The 24270-nt window shown below is 46.3% G+C and overlaps 1 protein-coding gene across 1 annotated transcript in view; it reads left to right on the top strand.

Annotated features, from left to right (window-relative positions):
* The first annotated feature begins 587 nt into the window (after window positions 1-587).
* Window positions 588-24270, top strand: part of LCMT2 (leucine carboxyl methyltransferase 2) — a 28088-nt gene continuing 4405 nt past the window's right edge. Inside the window, exons 1-11 of the mRNA XM_065626812.1 lie at window positions 588-667; window positions 973-1097; window positions 2920-3001; window positions 3338-3518; window positions 6300-6456; window positions 6889-7078; window positions 7507-7614; window positions 10292-10382; window positions 12591-12848; window positions 13622-13852; window positions 19346-19443. Of these exons, the coding sequence (XP_065482884.1) occupies window positions 629-667; window positions 973-1097; window positions 2920-3001; window positions 3338-3518; window positions 6300-6456; window positions 6889-7078; window positions 7507-7614; window positions 10292-10382; window positions 12591-12848; window positions 13622-13852; window positions 19346-19443 (1560 nt within the window). The 5' untranslated portion in view covers window positions 588-628. The remainder of the gene's footprint in view (window positions 668-972; window positions 1098-2919; window positions 3002-3337; window positions 3519-6299; window positions 6457-6888; window positions 7079-7506; window positions 7615-10291; window positions 10383-12590; window positions 12849-13621; window positions 13853-19345; window positions 19444-24270) is intronic.

Below are 24270 nucleotides of genomic sequence, written 5' to 3' on the forward strand. Positions count from 1 at the left end.
CCCCTCTCCCGCCACAGATGCTCCCATGGCCCTGCCTATTTGTCCCCCAGAGCATCAGCTTCTGGGCCCCAAGCAGCCACGTCCCAAAGCACACGCGGCCACCAGTGCCAGCTCTGCTCCAAACCGCAGCGCGGCCAACAGAGCACGGGCACAACTCCCGTGCGTCCTGCTCGGAGTCCTGCCCCCGCCCCGGGGAGCCTCCACCCTCCCGGGGGGCGGGCGCCCTGGCCCGGGCAGCTCCGCGCGCTGCCGCGGCACGGACGCTCCTCCCGCAGAGCCCCGGGCTCGGGGCAGCGCCCGCCGCGGCCCCGCTCACCGCGCAGAGGCTGCTCGTTGCCATGGCGACGTGCTCCTGGCTCTCCCTCACTACCGGGCCCGGGTACGGGACTGCGCTCGCGGGTCCGCCAGGTGCCGCGGCGGCTTCTCTGGGAGCGGGACGGCCAGGCCGGGACCCCGGGCACCGGCAGCACCGGGGGGGCGGCCGGGCGGCCCGCTAGGGGGCGCGCTGCCCGGTAGCTCTCCACCCCGACGCTCCCCTGCCGGGCGCCGCGCGCTTGCGTCACTTCCTGCGCCCGTCAGAGCGCGCGCCCTTCCCGTGGCTGCGGCGCGGCCTCCCGCGGCGGGCAGGATGGGCCGCGGCCGCCCGGGCGCCCCGCGCTCCGCCGCCGTGAGTGGGCCCGGCGCCGCCGCCCCTCCGCGCGGGGAGCCCACCGGGTGTCTGCGCAGGCGGCGCCCCGGCGGACGGGCTTCGGGGGACGCGAGGGGGCAAACGCGGGGCGGGGGGCTGGGACGTGAACGATGTTCGGCGGCAGCGGCCCTTGCGGCCCCTCGCAGCCGCCGTGGCGCTGCCTGGCCCCGCCGTCCGGCCCCGCAGGCCCGGGAGCTTCCCGGCCCGCGGTGTCGCTCGGCAGAGCCGGCTCGGCAGAGCCGGCGCGGCAGCCTCGGGGCAGCGCTGTGTCCTTGTCCCGGCAGGTCCAGGGCACCGGCGGCAGCAGCGCCGTCAGCAAGTGCTCGGCGGCGGCGCGGGGCTACGTCCAGGACCGGTTCCTGCGGCTCCTGGTGGGGCGGCAGCGGCGGCGAGCGCCGCTTGTGCACCGGTGAGAAGCGGGCGCTGCGCGGGCCCCGGGCCCCTGTGCGCGGGCTGCGGACGGGCCCGGGCATTCCCCCGCCCCCGAGATGTCCCTCCTGCTTACGGCACAGCTCCTTAAAATGCATTTCAAGCAAAATGCGCGTAACGGCAACTTGCAGAGAACTGTCTCTCAGTAATATAACCTTTTTAAACTTTTAGTATAGTTTTACATGGCTCATGGGCAAAAATTGGAAGCTTTGTAAAATACGACACTGAAGGAGAAACTTTTTTACATTGAGGGTGACAGAACATGGACCAAGCTGCCCAGAGCGGGTGTGGAGTCTCCTTCTCTGGAGACATCAAACGCCCTGGACCGACCTGTGCGATCTGCTCTGCGACCCTGTGCGATCCGCTCTGCGACCCTGTGCGATCTGCTCTGTGACCCTGTGTGATCTGCTCTGCGACCCTGTGCGATCCGCTCTGTGACCCTGTGTGATCCGCTCTGTGACCCTGTGTGATCTGCTCTGTGACCCTGTGTGATCCGCTCTGTGACCCTGTGCGATCTGCTCTGCGACCCTGTGTGAGCAGCGCTGGGCTGGGGATCTGCAGAGGTCCCTTCCAACCCCAGCCATTGTGTGATTCTGCGGCTGGTTCTTAACTCCAGTATTCAGTGCTCCTGAAAACCAATTCAGACAAGTCTCGAAAACTAACCTACTAAAAATGTTAGCAAGTCAGTAGTTTCCTCATTAATTTTCAAGGACATTATAATTTCAATAACTTATTTGCTGACTCAGAGAATCAGTATTATCTTTTGAATCAGTGATGTCTGACCAGTAGTTCTCTGGAGCTTTGCAGGACACAAGCACGAATGTTTTAATACGTACGTGTAGAAGATTCTGTGCTGACAAGGTAGTGGAGTTTACGTAATATGAGGCTAATAGTTTATTGCAATCAAAACGGCTGTGAACTGCCGAAGGAGTTTCATTAAGAAGAAAAGTGGTATTGAAGCAGAAGCTTTTAGGCCTGTGAAGATGAGTGTTGCTCATCAGGCCAGGAAGCTGAGCCTGTGTCGACTTCTCATGTGACATTGCCATGCCAAACTAAATTAAAAGAAAGAGTTATGTATTGCAGTTGTTAACACCATCATTGTGAATTTTGGGACATCTTGGAATATCTAGTGTAATCTTTAGTCCACTGTGAGGCATGAGGATGATAACATGCTCGTTAAAGGGAGTGACAGGAGCTGGTGAGCCTGTTGGGGACATGATGAAACCAACTAAAAGAGAATGCCAAGGAAAAAGAGGCACCAGTCCCTGCCAGACTAGGCAAATGGTAAACATGGGCCAGGAGTTAGGCTGAGTTCCATTCATTCAAAAGAACAGACAGTGAAATTCCTAACTTTGCTTCTCTTCCCTTTTTCGTTCCTTTCTCACTGCATTTGTACACACTGTCATTCATTTGTTATACCCAATAGTCCATTGTAAGTACAGGAGTTAATATTGTTATGGCGTCTGATTTGGGGCAAGAACTCAGGTATTGGCCACTCACATTGCAGGGGAGCATTCTAACTGTCTGAATTTATACTTTTTCATTCCGTGAATATTTATGCAAAATGGAACAGGTCCAGCTAGGATATCAATGTTTTCTCTGGGTTATCTATAGTTTTGTTGGTTAATACAGCTACTGAATACAGGAGATCTGTATTTATTAACAAGCTGTAGATACAACACAATCAGACATATTGGGTAGAAGCTGAGGGAGAAAAAAACCCAGTTTTTTGAAATGGAGAATGCCAGTGCTGGAGAAATAGGGTTCCTGGACAGTGGTTACAACTGAATTTCGTTCCACAGGGGTTATTACATCCGTGCCCGTGCTGTAGATCACTGTGCTCAAGACTTCCTGCTGAAGACCCAAAGCCACCCTAGGACACAGGTGCATTTTCTTTGTCTGAGTGTACTGGTAGTTTCCACTATATGTGTGAAAAGTATTTTTGGCATCTTAGCACTGCAGTAGCTTATTAGTGCATCTGTTGTGATCCTTTCCCAGAAGAGCACAGAGAATCTGACTGCACTACTGTGGCTGTCCTTTTGCCACTTTAACAGAAGTATCTTGAAGGGAGCAATAACTGCACAAAATTCTTCTACCTCTTGCAGGCGATTGCCTGATTTTGTCACTCTACAAATTATGTTATTGAATATTTTTCACACCTAGATGTCCAAGATGCTGCTAGAGTTGTGTATAACTTTTTTTCTGGTACTTTCTCTGCAGATCCTGTCTCTAGGTGCTGGCTTTGACTCGTTATACTTCCGTTTGAAGGACATGGGCCTTCTGCATCATGCTGTGGTATATGAGGTGGATTTCCCAAACGTGGCATGCCAAAAAGCTGCTCTGATCAAAAGAACGAAGGAGTTGTCAGCACTGGCGGGAGATACTGGCGGGGAAGAATTAGGTATGATATTTATGGAAGGTTTTCTAGATACTGAGTGTTTAGAAAAAGCAAATATAGTTTCAGCTTTTAAAAAGTGAGAGGAACTACAAAGTGGTAGATGAAAAGCATGTTCATTTTCTGAAAAAAATAGGAACAAATAAATAATTCGTAAGTGTTGGGAAATAACAAGAAGATGTATAGCTGCCAAAATGGATTTGTTAGGAGCAGATGATATCAAACCCGATTCAGTTTCTTTCTGTTAAGATTTCTGAAGCACTGTGTCCAGCTTTGGGCTCACTGGTACAAAGACAGTGGCAAACTGCGGCATGTCCAGTGAGAGGTCAGGAGAATGCTGCTGGGGGGAGCACATGACACAGGAGTGCAGGCTGAGAGAACCTTAGAAGAGAAGATTGTGAGGGAAAGAGGTGAATGTCACTGCAGTCTTCAGCTACCTGATGGGAGAGTGTAGAAAAGATGGAGCCAGACTCTTCTGGAGTCACAGAGCAAACAGTCAATGGGCAATGGTTGCAAGTTGCAAAAAAGGCAGTTCCAGTTACATATAATGAAAATGTTTAGGTGTTGTGTTGTTTGGTGTTTTGATTTTTTTTTTTTCCTGCCATGTGAGTAGTTAAAAACGGGAACAAATTTCCCAGAAAGGTGGTGGAGTCTCCTGCCTTGGAGACAGAACTTGACTGGACAAAGCCTTGAGCAACCTGATACAGGTAACCCTGCTGTGAGCAAGGAGTTGCACTAGAGGACCTTCAAAGGTTCCTCTCAACCTAAACTATACTGTGATTTATGGGCTTTTTGGGTAGGAGAGAAGGTATGACTCTTAGGTGTCTTGACTGTAATAAAACATTAGTTGTTATGTTACCTGACTTTTTTTTTCCTTCTCACCAAGGAAGGGAAATCTGAGCCTTATGAAACTACTATAGAATATAAGCAGAGCTGAAAGGATTATTGTGCCAGCTAAGTACTAAGGTGCAGTTCAGTGGCAAAATGGAAGAATGTGAAGTATGGGGTTCACTAGAGGCTTCTCCTGCATCTGATTTCACACAGAATCACAGAATGTTAGGGATTGGAAGGGACCTCGAAAGATCATCTAGTCCAATCCCCCTGCCAGAGCAGGAACCCCTAGGTGAGGTTACACAGGAAGGCGTCCAGGCGGGTTTTGAATGTCTCCAGAGAAGGAGAATCCACAACCCCCCTGGGCAGCCTGTTCCAGTGTTCTGTCACCCTCACTGAGAAGAAGTTTCTTCTCACATTTAAGTGGAACCTCTTGTGTTCCAGCTTGAACCCATTACCCCTTGTCTTACTGTTGGTTGTCACCGAGAAGAGCCTGGCTCCATCCTCGTGACACCCACCCTTTATATATTTATAAACATTAATGAGGTCACCCCTCAGTCTCCTCTTCTCCAAGCTAAAGAGACCCAGCTCCCTCAGCCTTTCCTCATAAGGGAGATGCTCCACTCCCTTCATCATCTTTGTGGCCCTATATTTCCCTCAAGGTTTCCATTAGTGTTCTAGATGATATGCTCTAGAAGGTTAAAATGTAATAAACCAGCAGGGAACTGGGACAGTTGCAATATGGTGGATGAGAGTAGGATTTTGACAAAGTGCATGAATGGTCTGGAAAATGTGGAGTGAAATACAATAGGGACATATGTAAGCCACTACATTTAGACTGTAATAACCAATTTAAATACAGATGGAAGACAGCTACAGAGCACAAGTCCCTGACTCCTGTGAGCAGCTGAACAAGTCTTAGTGAGTAGCTTTTCCATGAGTTTGTTCAGTTTCCTCTTGAATCCATTCACGTTTTTAGTATCAGTGGCAAAGAATTCTGTCCCTACCGATCTTCTTCAAGTACTCAAACTAAAAGGCAGGTGTCAAAAGAGTTGGGAATACCCTATTATCTGTGTCCAGAGGGCAGGAAGTGATGGATAGACAAGTTAGTTGTTATAAGAAATTAGCAGGGAACACTGGAATGGGCTTCTGAAGGAGGCTATTTTGCCTGCAGTAATGGATGCCTTTGGAAACAGTATAGATTAACGGTTCTCAAAACAGGTATAATTGTTGGATTGCACTAATACAGAGCTATAGAGTAGGTGATTTCTAAAGGTACTTTACAGTTTGCTTTGTTCATTATTTGGTTTTGGTTGAAACAGGCCAACAAGCTATAGCTTATGATATTTTTATGGACTACAGAAATATGCCATGATCATGCTTGCAAATAATGAATTGGAACTTATTTCTGAGAACGGTGGTCTGTGAGACTAGTCCTGGTGACTAGCATGTGCTGGTTCAGGATTCAGTGCCATGTTACAGAAATGAAATCTGTTTAAAACCCAAACAAACCACAAAAAAATGAAAATGGCTTTATGGTTGTGAGGCAAACCATTCAAATTCTGTCAAAGCAATGGTACTTTCTTAGCCTAAACTGAAAGGTCTATAAATGAGACCACTTAAGATTTGATTCTGAATTGTAGTGGTTCTATAAAAAATGTTTTTAAAGGAAATATGATAAAGTTTTGTTGTTATAGTAAATGTGATAATTCTGTGGGTGAAATTTATGTTAGGAATAATGGAGTTTTATATCTGCATTTAATGGGTTGCTTCTTCACGTTATCCCTTAAGGGTTCATTTAGTGATGGGGATTGTCTTGTACATGTCCCAAAGAAATTGAGTTGATGGGCACAGTTTTGTGAGTGATTCCCTGTGGGGTTGGTTTTTCTGTTTGCCCTTTTTGGTCCCAGTATTGCATCGGCACTGTAGTGAGATTGTATCATTTTTGTCTCCCAGGAGTCATTGCCTTTTCTGGAGAGGATTATAAATTACTAGGAATGGATTTGTCAGAGCTGTCTGAGCTGGAGAGAGCCCTGGAGGGAGCAGGACTGGACAATGAAATCCCCACCCTCTTCATAGCAGAGGTGGTGCTCACCTACATGGAATATAGCAGGTTAGTTGAGATATTGTCTGTTAGCTAGGTGGCAAAATGAAAAGAACAAGCTTCCTTGTGTGTACGTCTCCTGGGGCTGGGAGACCTACTGTCTTACAACTAAAACCTCAGGAAATCTGTGGAAGTCCCAGTCAGCTCCTTATAATACAGTTGATGCCCACTTGGCATCCTGAAAGGGAGGAAGAAAGAAGCAGCAGCAAAACCTCGAAGGAGGGATTTTGGGTTTTTTGTTCTTCTCATCCCCTGAGTTCTCTGCACAGATGAGGGAGGAGATGTTCATGGGTCCCCAGCACAGGATTCCCTTTTGTGTATTACCTCTGTCAGGGTGCCTTAATAACATATTTTATGGTGTTGCAAGAAGATATATTGCGTTTGGCGTATGATAGGTGGGCCCTCAATTGTTTAATTTCTTATGCTCAATTTGCCCAACAGGTCAGATGCCTTGATCCAGTGGGCAGCAGATCATTTCTCTCAGGCATGCTTTGTGCTGTATGAGCAGATGCACCCACAGGACCCCTTTGGACGTGTCATGCAGCAGCATTTTAGCCAGCTGAACTCTGCACTTCGTTCTTTGGCACAGTACCCTGATTGTGAAGCACAGCAGAGGCGCTTTTTTGAAAAGGTAGGTACCTGCAGCTCTAGGGCATGCATCAAGCATGATTTACTTGGGAAAGAGTGTAACATTAAATAATTTTGGAAGTCATTGGCTGTGTCAGTTATGAGTTGAAGCAAGTAGGGCCAAGGCTGAGACACTGCCTTCTCTAGTAGCATGAGTGGTCATTCAAAGGTCATTCCAACCAGTTTGCAGTGTACTTTGTGGCATGGATGTAAGGCAAGGTGGGTTTCTCTGAGAATTTTGGTATGATAAGATAAGTTCTCAAGAGCTTTATCGGTAAAAGATCTATCCTCACCAGATTCTGGGCTGCTGGTGATCCAGCTAGACAATCTTAAAGGATCATGCAGGTGTTTAATTCAGGGGTTTTCTTTTCTCGTGGAAAGTGAGTCTGTATCCTTCCGGAGGTAATAATTTTGAAGGATTTCTCTTTCTAGGGCTGGACTGAGTGCAGTGTCATGGATATGAATGAGTTTTTCACCCATTGTACTCCACAAGATGAGCAGCAAAGAGTGCAGGCTCTGGAGCCTTTTGATGAATATGAGGTAACCCTCCTTTATTCTGAATGCCAGTGACTTGGCTTTGATTTGATAAGGTTTTTGCAATTTCTCACAATTCTGTACAGCAGCTGCTGAGGCATAGATGTTCATGTAGGCAGAAAGGATCTTGAATCAGACTTAGTTAATGCAGAGCCTGCAGGAAGCTGCATGTAAAGCTGCGGCAAGTAGCACTGGAAGAAGGCTCTCTAGTGTTAGAAAAGCTGCTTGTTCTTTCCTCAGTGAGTGGTCTCTCAGGAAGACAATCTTAGCATAGAATACTAGCTGGTGCTATAAAAGGTCTTATAGATGCTCTAAGTTTGCATGGGCTCAAGGAACAATTATTTTAATCAAAGAGAAATCCATTGAGGATTAATCAATACGTAAAAGTACACCTGATGTGAGGTTCCTGACTGCAAATGGTGGGGAGCATTGCTGGGGGAAGCAGATGCACTTGTCCTGCCCTTTTGCATTTCTGCAGGCTATTACTGTTCGCCATTGTTGGGTACAGGTTAGTAGTTTCAGATATTTATTTGGTCTGACTTTGTACAGCCTTTCCTATATTAATGATTGAAATTTAACTATGAATCTATTCTTTGCAATTTTTATATTAAATGCTGGCAAAGTTTGTGACTATTTGAAGTCTGGATGGGAAGTCAAAAATACTGAGTAACTTTGAGATAAATATCCTGTAGGATACTTACTAGAAGTTTCTGTTTTGATTTTGTGATTCTCTGTTTATAATTCTCTCTAGAAATCTAACAGGCTGCAGTATGAGAACAATTTAACATGCTTGCATTTATTTCACCAACATGTAGGATCTGCTGTGCTACATGAGTGCAAAAGTGATGACTGAAAGATGCTGGCCAGTTAGCAAAGTGGTGTGGAAAGAAATGTTCACAAGAATTATTGTAGATCAAGGCAACTGCTTATACAGTGAGAAAGTGAAAACTTTTTATCACTTTCCTTATAGATGAGGTTAACATGTACACAACTCCAAGCTGAAAAATTTGCATAGGAGTAAGATATGTGGTAACAGAGAGCTCTACAATTAGCCTTTGAGATGAAGTAAGATCCAGGTCTTACTGGAAAGAAGATTGATTGAATTAGATAAGAAATGTAAAATACACACTTAGTGCTGAGAGTGACTCATTTTTAGAATAATTTGCCTAGGGATGAATAGTGGATTCTTCCATTTTCAGTATTTCCATTAATTTTTGGGTATTGCTTTTCAGAAGATCACAGAATCACAGAATGTCAGGGGTTGGAAGGGACCTCGAGAGCTCATCCAGCCCAATCCCCCCGCTAGAGCAGGAACACCCAGATGAGGTTGCACAGGGTCATGTCCAAGCGGGTTTTGAATGTCTCCAGAGAAGGAGACTCCACAGCCTCCCTGGGCAGCCTGGTCCAGGCTCTGGCACCCTCACTGGGAAGAAGTTTCCTCTCATATTTAAGCGGAACCTCCTGTGTTCCAGTTGGCACCCATTGCCCCTTGTCCTATCACTGGTTGTCACCCAGAAGAGCCTGGCTCCATCCTCCTGACACTCCCCCTTTCCATATTGATCCCCATGAATGAGTCACCCCTCAGTCTCCTCTTCTCCAGCTCCAGAGCCCCAGCTCCTCAGCCTTTCCTCACACGGGAGATGCTCCACTCCCTCCAGCATCTTCGTGGCTGCGCTGGACTCTCCAGCAGTTCCCTGTCCTTCTGGAGCTGAGGGGCCCAGAACTGGACACAATATTCCAGATGCGGCCTCACCAGGGCAGAGCAGAGGGGCAGGAGAACCTCTCTGACCTACTGACCACCCCCTTCTAATCCCCCCCAGGTCCCATTGCCCTTCCTGGCCACAAGGGCCAGTGCTGGCTCATGGTCACCCTGCTGTCCCCAGGACCCCCAGGTCCCTTTCTCCTACATTGCTCAATGCTTTTTACTTCTGGTAAAAGTTGGGATGATTATGCTAATATTGTGCCTTGCATTTATGCTTTCTATTCATGTAGTTGGCTGAATATATCCCACCCCATGGAAATGGGCATACTCAATTCCCTGATGTCCATAAAAGCCAGAGTGGACTCTAGTATTGCTCTGGACCTCCTCTCCTCTTACTTGTGTGTCTGCCTCTAGAGTGGTTCCAAGGCCAGACTGGAAGTCATATTTATGTATTATCAGCCAGCAGAGACCATGTTGCACCTTTGAACATTTTTTATTTCTCTGGGATTGCTTATATTCCATGACCTTTAAGAAACCTTAATGCCTCTGGTATACAGCCCTCACTCTTTTTTATGGGAAGCATAAAGGAAAGGTGACTCAAAAGAAAAGAAGAGAGGTTCCTCATGCAAGGTATAATTACACTGTGGAACTCTTTGCCACAATATGTTGCAGATGATGAAAGTTTATGTGAGTTCAAGAGTGACTGGATAGGTTCATGGATGAGAAATCCCTCAAGGAAAGACACAGCTTCTTAGAAAATCCCTGAGCTATAAATTTTTGAAAGGCTGAGGTGAGGAAGGTGTTTACACACTTTCTCAGATTCAACTTTAGTAGTCTGATTTTTGGCTGCTGTTGGAAACAGTGCTAGGCTAGGTTGGTCTTTGATTTGATCACCCCGGCCATTCAGAGATCCTTACTACTGCTTGCTCTAAGATTTTGAGGGGGATTGTTTTTTTTTTTTCCTTTTTGGGCTTGCTACAGGAATGGCATCTGAAATGTTCTCATTACTTTGTCTTGACTGCATCAAAGGGGATGGAACCTTCCTGGACTCCGTTGTTATCCAACATGGCAGGTACACACTGACTAGTTTTCATAGTATTGTTTTAACTCATGGAGGCTTCTCTCAGAGATTTCAGGAGACAGTAAAACCCTGGAAGGAACAGATGGCATGCTGCCATCTGAGTAGCTTTCTCCATCCCTGTAACAATGGTTCTGCTGTCTGTTGTGAGGCCAGGGCCACATCCTGACTCTGGTGGTTCTAATCAGTTTCATTCTTCCAGTTTATTGACCCTTCCAGTCTGAACAGCTCTTACATCTGTTTATACATGGGACCCTCCGGTGCATGGCTGCAGTGCCGGTCCACCCTGCGCCTCCTCCTATTTTTGGGATCCTACAGGCCCTCCCTTTTCGATTTATTCCTGCTTGCCTCCATACATGGCTTTCTGAGCTGTTCTATTCTTCCAGCTCGCAAAAGATTGTTATATTTTATTTACTGCACTATCAAAGTATTATCCAGCAGAGCACTCAGGAGCATGTCATGAAGTTTGTGCTTTGTTTTGTTACCCTTGTGAGTGGAATTGTATGTGTAGTATTTCTGTTTCTGAAATGCTTTTAAATCTGTATGTGGCCTTTTTTAGATGGGAGAAAAGTGGTACAACTGAGGAAAAGCCAAGACCAAGCCTGTATTTCCATGATAAAAAGGGCTTGTCAGCAGTAGCAGTCCAAGAAATTCCTGCTTTTGGCTGCTTGATTCCTTTTTCAGGGCGGAAAGCAGAAAGTTATTTTTAACCTGTTTCACATCACTAGTCTTGTTCACAGTATAGCACCACAAGTAGTTCTCTCTGCAACTGAAAGTCGAAATCTGTGTTCCAGGGAGCGGGAAAAGCAGCTAGAAAATGATAAAGCAGGATGGCATTCCTCAAGCCAACAAGGCCACTCAGTGCATTGTGTTGTCTTGATTAGAACTGAAAATGTGCAGTGAAATTGAAGCTGAATAAATGTGGGTGCAGGTAAATATACTGTGTGATTGTCACTCATCCTTACGTTAAAACCGTAAAGGCCCCTATACGCATAGGATCTGTCCTTAAGTTTAAAGAAAAAAAAAGTCTGACATTTTCTTAACTGACAAATACAGTGAAGACACTCGATTCATTAGAGACGGAATAGGGTCTTTCTGCTGCTGTTCCTGTTGTATTCAAAACTGATAGCAAAAGCATTCAAAGTCTGATATATTATCCATGCTTAGGTATTTTTTTACTGGGAATGTCCAAAGATATGTTTCAAATACCAGTATGTGCCCCCAGCTATCCTCTCAAATAGATGTGGGTCTCTGGTCAAGAGAGTACAAGTACTAAGTCTTCCAAACAGAGCATGGTAAGTATATTTTCTGAAATGAAAAAAATCCTTCAGTCTTAGAAAGATCCAGCTGTAGGAAGACATTTAAGCCCCAGGAGATGAAATTTTTTACTTCTTCAAACAATACAAAGTAGGTTCTTTTACTAAACAATATTCAGTACGGGCAATTTTTCTGGGTATGGCATACAAAAAACAGACTGAGAGCTGCTTCCCCTCTACCTCATTATCTCTTATAACACAAGAATAAGGCACTTGATTAAAACAAAGAAGATTAAAATTCAAAACTGATTAAAATAAAACAATTTGTACAGTGCATAGGTGAGCTAGAGCCCCGTGTTCAAAGCTTGTTTCATACTAAGGGATATAATATTTAGAGAGAAGATATTTAGATAACCAAAAATATTCTGTTATAGTAGGATCATTGGAATTAACAGAAATGATTCATCATGCTTTGGAACTTTATTTCAATGCTTTTGTGAAGGTAGCATCAAAATCTACCAAGAAACTTTGAAATCCAGCTTCCAGGTGTTTGATCTTTTTCTACTGTTCTTTGCTATTAAAGTGACCAAATATTGTATTTATCAGAAAGGTACTCCTTTTAAAGGTATTGAAGTGATCCTATCTTGCTACAGCAGTTAAGGATGCTGCGGTCTCTTAGCCAGTCTTAGCTCCACCCCATTAAAGGGTCTCAGAACTGTGTCAGGAGTTGAGGGAGCAGTAAGCAGAAGTTGAAAGTTGGCACAGGGGTAGTTTAAACCATTACAGCTTGATTTCTAGGTCGTATCCAATTGTCTGTGCGCTCTGTCGACTTGCTTCACAATTTTTTCTTCTTGAAAAGCTGAACAGATTTGCTTAATCTCTCATTTAAAATGTAGTCCTTCGTTCTTCTTTGTGCATAAGTTCTTTGCTTCTCTTTGGCTTACAGTTCCTCATCATGATGGTCCTGTCAGGACAGCTGGGAGTATCGCGGCAGCAGTGTGTGCGATGCCCTCTGAAACTTCTGGCCTGAGACGTTACGGTCACCACTCTGTTCTTATAGAACCCAATATGATTCTCACCACTGGAGGCTTTGGGGAGGAGGATGGACAGCACTGCCGTGTGAGAAATTTTCACGTGCTAATTAAGCATGCAGGCCACTGGAAAGCTGTCTGTGTGAAAAAGCAAAATTCTGGTAAAAGATGGGGTGAGTTCCCATACCGATGGCAAGTATAAGGAAGAGGTTCTTGAGCTAACAGTAAAATGTCTAATGGAAAAGTGATGTCACAGTGCAATTACGCTGGCAGTCAAAGAGAACTGATGGTTCTGAATGCTAAAGTGCTGGGTCCTACGCTTGCCTCATAACAACCCCATGCGATGCTGCAGGCTTGGGAAAGAGTGACTGGAAAGCTGCTCAGCAGAAAAGGACCTGGGGGTGTTGGTCAACATCTGGCTGAATGAATATGAGCCAGTGTGTGCCCAGGTGGCCAAGAGGCCACCAGCATCCTGGTGTGGCCAAACCTCAGATCCTGGGGTCAGTTTTGGGCCCCTCACACCAAGAAAGGCCTTGAGGTGCTGGAGCAAGTTGAGAGAAGGGAACGGAGCTGGGGAAGGGGCTGGAGCACAAGTGTGATGGGAGCGGCTGAGGGAGCTGGGGGTTCAGCTGGAGAACAGGAGCTGAGGGGAGACCTTCTGATCTCTGACCTGCCTGAAAGGAGCTTGGAGCATGGAGGGTGTTGGTCTCTTCTCCCAGGTAGCAAGTGATAGATGAGAGGAAATGGTGGAGTCGCCACCCTGGAGGTATTCAAAAGATGTGTAGATGTGGCACTTAGGGACAGTTTAGAGGAGGACTTGGCAGTGTTAGGTTAATGGTTGGACTTGATGATCTTAAAGGTCTTTTCCAACCAAAATGGTTCTATGATTCCATAAATTTCATGGGAGAAAGATTGGTGTGAACCATGATGTTTTGTATCTTTACAGATGGGCGGTTGTACCATACTGTGTCACGCCTCTCGAACAGTCTGGCCCTGGTGATAGGAGGACGAACATCCCCATCAAGTGCAGGCTTGGGAATGTTGTGGCTAAAGTTCCCTGAAACCTGTAATGTCTCAGACCCAGATGACTTTACAGTGGAGCTTGTAAGTCTGCAGCCTGCTTCTGAACCAGCTGCTTTGCGTTGGAGACACAGTGCAACAGAAGTGATATTCAAAGGTAAAAAGCCTGGAAAGAGTGGAAATAGCTGTAGGTATGTGGAGGTATGTAAATTCCAGAATATGTAGGACAGTCCTGTCCAGACAGTGAGGTCTAAAAGGCAAATTACTGTAATATAGCCTTACTTTTTATGTAGTACAGGCTATACAGTTAATGTTGTTGCATTGTATTCCTTTGCCTGAAACAACAGCTTTTTGCTGAACATTTTTGAAAGAATATGATCTTGATAGATTCATCATCACTTCAGAGAATCCAATTACATTTTGTAAAGATCTTGTTCCAGTGGTGTTTTTTTTCCCCTCCCAGTCTTAAAGACTTAAGGCTTAAACTTCATTTGAATGTATTTTTCTTACTGTATCTACCCAGTGCTTCTTGTGCCGTTTTTGCTTGTCAAGTCCAAAAGGGAAAAACTGAGCAGTCTCAGCTGAGTTTCCTGAATAGAGCAACTGAATTTTTTGATCCAACAATTGATCGGGATTTCAATTATCTATGCCATTAACACATGGTTGATTTGTTACAGAACCTATACAACAGATACCTTGTCATAATGACTTTTATTATAGATGAGCTGCAATCCTGTTAATTTTCTAGATGCAGGGCAGGAATAAAATGTATATATATGAGTGTATAATGCTGAAAAACGCTCATAATGCATTTTTGAAAGTGCTACAATATATATTTGCAACCGCAGTTTAGTTGGCTTCCTTCTCACAAACACACCTACCTACAAATGAAAAGGCTTATTTTCGGTTGTTCCTGTGTAAGGTTCAGGATGTGGCCAGACAAGCATACTGGCCAGCAACCTGTTTACATGTGACTGGCCCTTTCTGTCCTTGTATCCCTCTGTCTTCCTGTGTTTGTACCTTCGCAAATCACCTAAATCTATGCTTTTTCCTGCCTCTGGCCCCCGTCCTGAGCATCCCATAATAAGTCTTATACAAACCCCAAATACTCTTCTCCTGCATCTTATAATGTGTCCCATACCCCTAGGCAGTACCCCCTCAAAGGTGCTCCAGTATGTTGCTCCTGTTCACTCATTTTGATGGGTTTCACAGCTGGGCAAGGGGGCTGACAGTTCTCCGGGGAAGAGCTGGGACAGATTGGCTGATTCTGTAGCATGTAATTGGGGTTCTCTTGCCCACACAGAGAATCGCAGACTGGTTGGGGTTGGAAGGCACCTCTGGAGATCGTCTAGTCCAACCCCCTTGCTAGAGCAGGTTCACCTAGAGCAGGTTGCACAGGAATGCATCCAGGCATTTTTTTTTTAATATCTCCAGAGGAGAGTCCACACGTTCTCTGGGCAGCCTGTTCCAGTGACCTGGCACCCTGAAAGTAAAGAAGTTTCTTCTCCTATTCAGATGGAACTTCTGTGTTTCAGTTTGTGCCCATTGCCCCTTATCCTGTTGTTGAGTACCACTGAAAATAGTCTGGTCCCATCCTCTTGACACCTGCTCTTAAGATATTTGTCAGCATTGTTAAGGGCCCCTCTCAGTCTTCTCCATGCTGAACAGCCCCAGCTCTCTCAGTCTTTCCTCATAACAAAGATGCTCCAGACCCCTCAGCATCCTTATAGCCCTCCACTGGACTCTCTCCAATAGTTCCTTGTCTTTCTTGAATTGGGGACCCCAGAACTGGGCACAGAACTCCAGATGGGGCCTCACCAGTGCAGACCAGAGCGGGAGCACAACCTCCCTCAACCTGCTGGTCACACTCTTCCTCACGCACTCCAGGTAACATTTTCCTCTTGGCCACAAGGGCACATTGCTGGCTCATGGTCAACCTGTTGTCCACCAGGACTCCCAGGTGTTTCTCCACGGAGCTGCTCTCCAGCAGGTCAACCCCTCACCTGTGCTGGTGCCTGGGGTTGTTCCTCCCCGGGTGCAGGACTCTGCACTTGCCCTTGTTGAACTCCATCAGGTTCTTCTCTGCCCAATTCTGTAGCCTGTCCAGGTCTCACTGAATGGCAGCACAGCCTTCTGGTGTATCAACCCTTCTCCCAGTTTGGTATCATCAGCAAACTGGCTGAGGGTGCACTCTGTCCCTGCATTTAGGTCATTGATGAACAGGTTGAACAGGACAGGACTCAGTACTGACCGCTGGGGAACACCGCTAGCTACAGGCCTCCAACCAGACTGCACCGTTGATCACAGCTCTCTGAGCTCTGCCATCCAGTCAGGTCATGATCCATCTCACCGCATACTCATCCAGCCCACACTTCCTGAGCTTACCTAAGAATGTTGTGAGAGACAGTGTCAAAAGCCTTGCTGAAGTCAAGGTAGACAACGTCCACTGCTCTCCCCTCATCTGTCCAGCCGGTCATACCATCACAGAAGGCTATCAGGTTGGTCGAACATGATTTCTTTTCCTCTTGGTGAATCCATGTTAACTATTATTTTCCTCCACATGCTTAGAGATGATGTCCAGAATGAGTTGTTCCATCACCTTTCCAGGGATGGAGGTGAGGCTCACTAGCCTGTAGTTCCCTGGGTCATCCTTCTTGCCCTTTTTGAAGACTGGAGTGGCGCTGGCTTTCTTCCAGTCCTCAGGCACCTCTTGTGTTCTCCGTGACCTTTCAAAGATGATGGAGAGTGGCTTAGTAATAACTAACAATAAAGTAATAAATGCCCAGAGAAGTTGTGGATGCCCCATGCCTGGAAATGTTCAAGGCCAGTTTGGATGGGGCTTTGAGCAACCCCGTCTAGTGGAAGGTGTCCCTGCCCAGGCAGGGGTTTGGAACTAGATGAAACTGCCCTCAGGGACAAGGGAGCAGAATAGAGCTGGCTAGTCATTAAGGATGCTTTCCATAGAGCACAAGAGCTGCTGATCCCCAGGAGTAGGAAATTGGGTAAGGAGGGCAAGGGGCTGGCATGTTTGAGTGGAGACCTGCTGGTCAAACTAAAGGACAAGAAGGAAATGCACAGGCGGTGGAAGCAGGGACAGGTATCCTGGGAAGAGCATAGGGACACTGGGTGATTGTGCAGAGATGGGGTCAGGAAGGCCGAGGTACAGCTGAACTTGGAGCTGAACTTGGCAAGGGATGCAAAGAATAACAAAGGCTTCTACAGGTATGTAAACCAGAAAAGGAAGGTCAAAGAAAGTGTAGTCCCCTGATGAGCAAGACTGGCAAACTGTTAACAGTGGCCAGGGAGAAGGCTGAGGTACTCAACTTTTTTTGCCTCAGTCTTCACTGGAAAGCTCTCTTCCCACACTTCTCGAGTGGAAAATTAACTGCAAGACCAGGACTGGGGAAACAAAGTCCCTCCCAGTCTAAATGAGGATTAGGTTCGTGACCGCTTGAGGAGCCTGAACATACATAAATCTATGGGACCTGATGAGTTTTATCCCAGAGCCCTGAGGAAATTGGCTGATGTAGTTGCCAAGCCACTCTCCATGATATTTGAGAAGTCATGGCAGCCAGGTGAAGTCCCTGGTGACTGGAAAAAGGGAAACACTGCACTCATTTTTAAAAAGGGTAGAAAGGGAGACCCTTGGATCTTCTGACCTGTCAGCCTCACCCTGTGCCTGGAGAGATCATGGAACAGATCCTCCTAGAAGCTTTGCTAAGGCACATGGAGAACAGGGAGGTGATTTGAGATAGCCAGGCATGGCTTCACCAAGGGCAAGTCCTGCCTGACCAACCCAGTGGCCTTCTATGATGGAGTGACTACATCAGTGGACAAAGGAAGGGCTATGGATGCCATCTGTCTGGACTTCTGTAAAAGCCTTTGACATGGTCCCCCACAACATCCTTCTCTCTAAATTGGAGAGATATGGATTTGATGGGTGCACTGTTCGGTGGATGAGGAACTGGTTGGATAATCACATCCAGAGCGTAGTGGGTAATGGCTCAGTGTCTGGATGGACACTGGTGACAAGTGGTATCCCCTCAGGGTCCAAATTAATAACTTCATCAATGACAGAGACAGTGGGATTGAATGCACCCTCAGCAGGTTTGCGGATGACACCAAGCTGAGTGGTGCAGCTGACATGCCTGAGGGACAGGATGCCATCCAGAGGGACCTGGCAAGCTCAAGAAGTGGGCCCACGTGAACCTCGTGAGGTTCAACAAGGCCAAGTACAGGGTCCTGCACCTGTGTCAGGGCAACCACCAGTATCAATCCGGAGTGCAGAAGAAGGGAGCTCCAGTGTCAATCCAGGCCCCAGCCTTGCGGAGAAGGACTTGGGGGTACTGTTGGGTGAAAGAGTGGCCATGACCCGGCCATGTGCACTTGCAGCCCAGAAGCCAATCGTATCCTGGGCTGCATCCCCAGCCCTGTGGGCAGCAGGTGGAGGGAGGGGATTCTGCCCCTCTGCCCCGCTCTGTGAGCCCCCCCCGCAGTGCTGGGCCAGCTCTGTCCTCAGCACAGGACACACATGGAGCTGCTGGAGAGGGGCCAGAGGAGCCCCAGAAATGACCCGAGGCTGGAACAGCTCTGCTGGGAGGACAGGCTGAGAGAGCTGGGCTGTTCAGCTGGAGAAGAGAAGCTCCGGGGAGACCTTAGTGCGGCCTTTCAGTGCTTAAAAGGGGCCGAGAAGAAAGGTGGGGACAGACTTTTGAGCAGGGCCTATTGTGATAGGACACGGGATGATGGTTTTAAACTAAAAAGGGAGAGATTCAGGCCAGACGTGAGGAAGAAATTTTTTGCTGCTGCAGGTGGTGAGAGCCTGGCCCAGGTTCCCAGAGAGGTGGTGGCTGAACCATCCCTGGAGACATCCCAGGCCAGGCTGGACGGGGCTCTGAGCAACCTGAGCTGGTGCAGATGTCCCTGCTCATGGCAGGGGGGGCACTGGGGGCACTGGGAAGGGCCCTTCAACCCAAACTATTCTATGGTCTTTAAGGTCTCTTCCAACCCAAACCATTCTATGATACTTTTTCACCTTTTGTACTTCCTTTTTAAGGCCTCTCCGGATTAACTCCTGCACACTTAAATTATCAATATCTCCCTTTTGTATTAACAAATACACATTCTTCTTGTATGAGGATTTATTTGTTTTCTTCAAATAAATACATGTCATTGTATTGCTATGATATACATACTTAGGGATTTCTAGTTTTATTAGTTCTAGAGGTCTAATCTTTCTGTTGCATAAATTTTCATTCCTTAAGTCCATTAAAAACATGTTTTCTCCTTTTGCTTTTGAGGCTATAGTGTGTGATTTCCATTCAGACCTTAGACATTCAGAAATTACATAAGTGGATTATGGGGGTCTTTTGACCAGAAATGTGAAGAATACAACTTCTTCCTAAAGATACTTAGTCTTCCGTGTGTCTTATAAAAGATTTGGATACAAGAGTAATTCCTGTATCTATGAAACAATTTATTGCTAGAATCTGGAGATGTTCATCAGGTTGCAGGATGTCCTAATATAAAACTTCTGCCTGACTGCATTAATTTCTGTATTGGGTCAGCTTCCCTTCTATGCAAACAGAAATTTTTGCTTTTGTGACATACCAAATTATAACTTCTTTCACCTGGTTGTCTTGTTCTGTAGGTGAGAAGTACCTCTTTCTGTACGGTGGCCGGTCTGCGTTGGAGCCTGTGCTAGGGGATTGGTATTTCCTGCATGCTAAAGAACTTTCCTATACTGTGGTAAGAACTGAGGGAGGCCCTGGTGGGGAGTAGAAGCTGCCTTCAGTTCACAGGTGTATGCCTGTGGTATTGCAATTCACAGTGGTATTACCGTATTGAAGCAGATTGCATTGGCGGTATTGTCATACTCCATGGTGATTTGAGTTAGAGCTGACTTCTAAACATATTACTACTTAGTGAAATACAGTTTTCACAGAGCAGTTGAGGTTGGAAGGGACATCTGGAGATCATCTAGTCCAGCACCCTTGCTTAAAGCAGGTCTAACTAGAACAGGTTGCTCAGGATACTGTCCAGTTGGGTTTTGATCATCTTCTACAGTGGAGACTCCACAACCTTTTTGGGCAACCTATATCAGTGCTTGACTACCCTTGTAGTAAAATTTGAGGGGTTTTTATGTTTAAGTGGATTTCTTTTGTATTTCAGTTTGTGCCCTCTGCCTCTTGCCCTGTTGCTGGATACTCCTGAGAACATTCTGTCTCTGTCTTCTTTCTTCTCTCCCATTAGGCATTTATACATGTTGATAAGATTTCCCTGTGACCATTCATAGTCACCAAGGCAAGCTGCTCCATTTCTGGCATGATGCTCTAGGGCAATGTATGGGGAGGTTTCCTGATTCAGGAAAACCTCAGGGAAGCACAGAGATGGGGCCAGGAGCAACTGCTGCCAAACCCCCCACACCTGTGAAGGAAACCTCCAGGGAGTGCAAGTGACTGGGAGTGCTGCGATTAGGGCAGGTGAACAGGGCGCAGCAGTTTGCACGAAAGGGCGCTGTAAGTTTGCTGCCTCGAACAGGGAGCAATGGTATCTACCTAGCAGAAGGCTCTGGCTGCAACTGATGCAGCTTCCCAGACAGAATGCTGCTGGGAACACATTACACCCAGGTGTCAGGCTGCAGGGTCTGCTCTGCTCTTACGCCAGTGTGGGACAGCAGCAGTGAGACCCTCTGTGGGAGATGAGCCCAGGTGGGGCTTAGTGGCAGAGCTCTGGGAGGAGGTGAGTGGGTTGAGGAATATCAGGGAGCCTGAGAGATACGCATTACTGGAATCGCACCCTGCCTTCCCTAGGGCAGACAGGACACAGGATATGGAGGATTCCCTGTCCTCTCTCTGCCCAGCAGAACGTGGTGACTTAAGAGACGGAGGAGAATGGTGACAAGTTCCGGCCTGGTGTAGCAGGCGCATCTCCTCCATGACTGCCTCATCTTCCCAGGTGCCCTCGTACAATGGGTGTGAGGCTCTGGAAGTGGAACCAAACAATGATGAGGATGATGGTCCATCTAGGTTGGACGTGTCTCCAAGGTTAAGTCCGCCTACACCATGCATCAAAACCACTTCCAATAGGAAAAAAAGATGGGTCATTGTCATAGGACAATTCTTCTGAGACAATTCCCTTCTTCTGAGGGGAACAGAAGGCCCAATATGCTGACCAGACCCACTTCTTAGGGAAGTCTGCTGCCTCCATGGGGCCCAGGTCAAAAATGCTACAAGAAAACTTCTTACCCTGGTATGGCCCTCAGATCCGTTATTGCTTTTTCACATAGGCAGCAATGAAGTTGCAATAATAAATCCATGGGCGATCAAAGGAGACTTCAGGGCCTTGGGACGACTGGCTAAGGGTTCAGGAGCACAAGTCGTGTTTTCCTTTATCCTTGTAGTTGCAGGGAATGATGTTGGAAGAAACAGGAAGACCCAGCTGATCGACACCTGGCTCCATGACTGGTGTCACCAGCAGAATTTGGGGTTTTTTGATCATGGGTCAGTCTACACGACACCAGGCCTGCTGGCAGCAGACGAGGTGCACCTGTCTCAAAGGGAGAAAGGAGTCTTTGCACAGGAGTTAGCAGGGCTCATTGAAAGAGCTTTAAACTAGATTTGAAGGGGGAAAGAAATAAAAGCAGGCTTGCTAGTGATTAGCCACAGGACAGCATGCCAGTGTGCAGATTCTAAAGGACCCAACTTGGGATGGTGCTCCCCTCAATTTGTTGTTTGTAAGCAGTGAAGGACTTGTGAGCAAAGTGGTGATCGGTGCCTGTCTTGGTCATGACTGTGAAGTAGTTTAGTTTCAAATCATTGGCAACAGGATGTGTCCCCTCCAGCTCATGGTGCTGAGACCCTCACTTGCTACAGTTGTTGGCACAAAAGGCACAGGAATGCTTCTCCCCTGCTGTGACTGTTTCCTGGCTCCCTATTCCCTAATGCATGTCTCTACGGTTGCAGGCACCTCTTCCTTGCATCACTCACATGCATGGGGCAGGGAGTGATATTACACAAAGAGGTGCTTAAGAAAGGATTTAATCAGCAAGATAGATTGGTCAGATGCAAAGTTCAGTCAGACAAGTGTACTGACCAGTGACTGTTTACATGCGACTGACCCCTTTTATACCCTTTTCTGTTTGTTCCCCAGTTATCCCCTTCTCTTAAGCATTCCTTTATAAGCTTTATTTAGTCCCACAGGTCCTCTCTTGAGTCTTTTGAATCCTCTTGTTTCTCACTTCCCCCTTCTTATCAGTTGCAAAGTCCAGGCTGGCCCTCTCCAAAGCTATGTCTGGAGTTTCTTAATGGCCCATGGGTTAGTGACTGAGATTTTTGATCTTTGGCATTGTCTCCGTTATCCCTTGTTTATCAGGTTTGTGCCTCTGTGTGTTTTTGCTTATCAGTTCCCCCTTTACCTATTATTCTTCTTTGCATTAAAGTGACTGTTATTTAATAAATTTAATGAAACAGATGCTCTCAACCTCCACATATGCCAAATCAACTTCATCTCAGGTCCTCAAAAATACGGAAACCAATAGTAACAGACTATAAATATCTGGAAGATAACTGGGAGATAAATGACCACCAACAAGAGTTCAAGAAGTAATTTGTTTAACATTGTTTATTTTTCTATGGCATGGCAGTAGATTTTGTCCTGAAGAAAGGGTATATATCATGACTTTAGTAGGACTTTGACACATCTCGTGTGACACTTTCATAACGTACTAAGGAAACATGATTTAGACATGAGTATTGCGGGGTAGTGCAAAATTATTTGGAAATCAGACTTTCAGAATATTTAGAAATCATGCTCTATGGAAATAGTGGTGTCCCACAGGATCAGTCCTGGGGTCCAACTATTAACGTCAAGAACAATGAAGCAAAGAGTATTTATATTATATAGGCAGTTAACATCAGGCAGAGTAGGCCATTAATGGACAAGATGAAAGTTCAAAATTACTTTGACGTGGAAGAAATACTTGTGGAAAAACATATTGCAGTTTATTAAAGATAGACTGAGATTTAAAAATAGCGCATAGCACATTTATAGTGTGAGAGATGCATAACTACAGTAGATGACAAGCTAAACATGAGTAAGCTATATTCACAGAATCCCAGAATGTCAGGGGTTGAAGGGACCTCGAAAGCTCATCCAGCCCAATCCCCCCGCCGGAGCAGGAACCCCCGGATGAGGTTACACAGGAAGGTGTCCAGGTGGGTTGGAATGTCTGCAGAGAAGGAGACTCCACAACCTCCCTGGGCAGCCTGGGCCAGGCTCTGGCACCCTCACCATCAAGAAGTTTCTTGTCATATTTAAGTGGAACCTCTTGTGTTCCAGCTTGAACCCGTTACCCCTTGTTTTACTGTTGGTTGTCATTGAGAAGAGCCTGGCTCCATCCTCCTGACACTCACCCTTTCTATATTTATAAACATTAATGAGGTCACCCCTCAGTCTCCTCTTCTCCAGCTCAAGAGCCCCAGCTCCTCAGTCTTTCCTCACACGGGAGATGCTCCACTCCCTCCAGCATCTTCGTTGCCCTATTATGCTGTTGTGGAAGGCCTAGAGTGTGTGTTTAGGTATGTAACCAGGAATCTTACCTGTAAGACACATGAACTGGTCCTTCAGTGCTTTTAATCTCAGCAGGACCCTTGTAAAGTACCCAAAGCTGATTCCTGAGAAAAAGATGGAGAAAATATACTGGAACAGGCTCCCCAGGGAGGTGTCACGGCCCCAACCTGACAGTGTTTAAGGAGAGACTGGACAACGTCCTCAGACACACGGGGTGACCTGTGGGGTGTCCTGTGCAGGGACAGGAGTTGGGCTCCATGATCCTGTGGGTCCTTCCAACTCAGGACATTCCATGATTCTATGATACCGTGATTCAATACAGCTCTATAGAGATGCAACGAGAATGACCAGACCTTACAGGGGAGATTTTGAAGGACTTGTAGCTATTGAGTCTGGAGAAGCTTCAAGATAGAAATAAATCTTCAAATATGTAAAATATAGCTGCATAGAGGACAAAAAAACTGTTCTCCTTATTTATTTGAGTATCTGTTGGAATCTGTTGGAAAGGCAACTTTAGTTGGGTACTAAGAAAAGCTATTAATTGTGAAGATAGTAAATGTCGTAATAGATTGCCTAAAGAAATTGTCACTGCAGACTTTCAGAAACTACTAAATAACCATCTCTCCAGATGTTAATAGATGTAGTTGAATTTGCATTAGGAGACAGGGATGGACCAGATGGTGCTTGAAATTTTCTCCAGAGCTTGTTTGCTATGGTATTCCTTTAAACCCCTCATCTTACACTTTTTCCTTTAGTGCTTGTACTTAAGGTTTTCTTTCTGCATGTTAGTCCTGCGATTCAGCATATTATTTTGCTCTGTGGTTTGAGCCACTGGTCACCTGCTTTGCTGGTCACTGCATTAGTCCATGTTTTTGTAAACTTGTGGTTCTCAGATGCATGTCTTGGACAGAAAAGCAGCATGCAAGAATGCAAAATAAAATTACCTCTAATAAATATGCAGAAATAGAACCCTTTAGAAAAGCTGAATGATATTAAATATACTAA

Source organism: Caloenas nicobarica, chromosome 1, assembly GCF_036013445.1.
Source record: "Caloenas nicobarica isolate bCalNic1 chromosome 1, bCalNic1.hap1, whole genome shotgun sequence".
In the NCBI taxonomy this organism is placed as follows: Eukaryota; Metazoa; Chordata; class Aves; order Columbiformes; family Columbidae; genus Caloenas; species Caloenas nicobarica.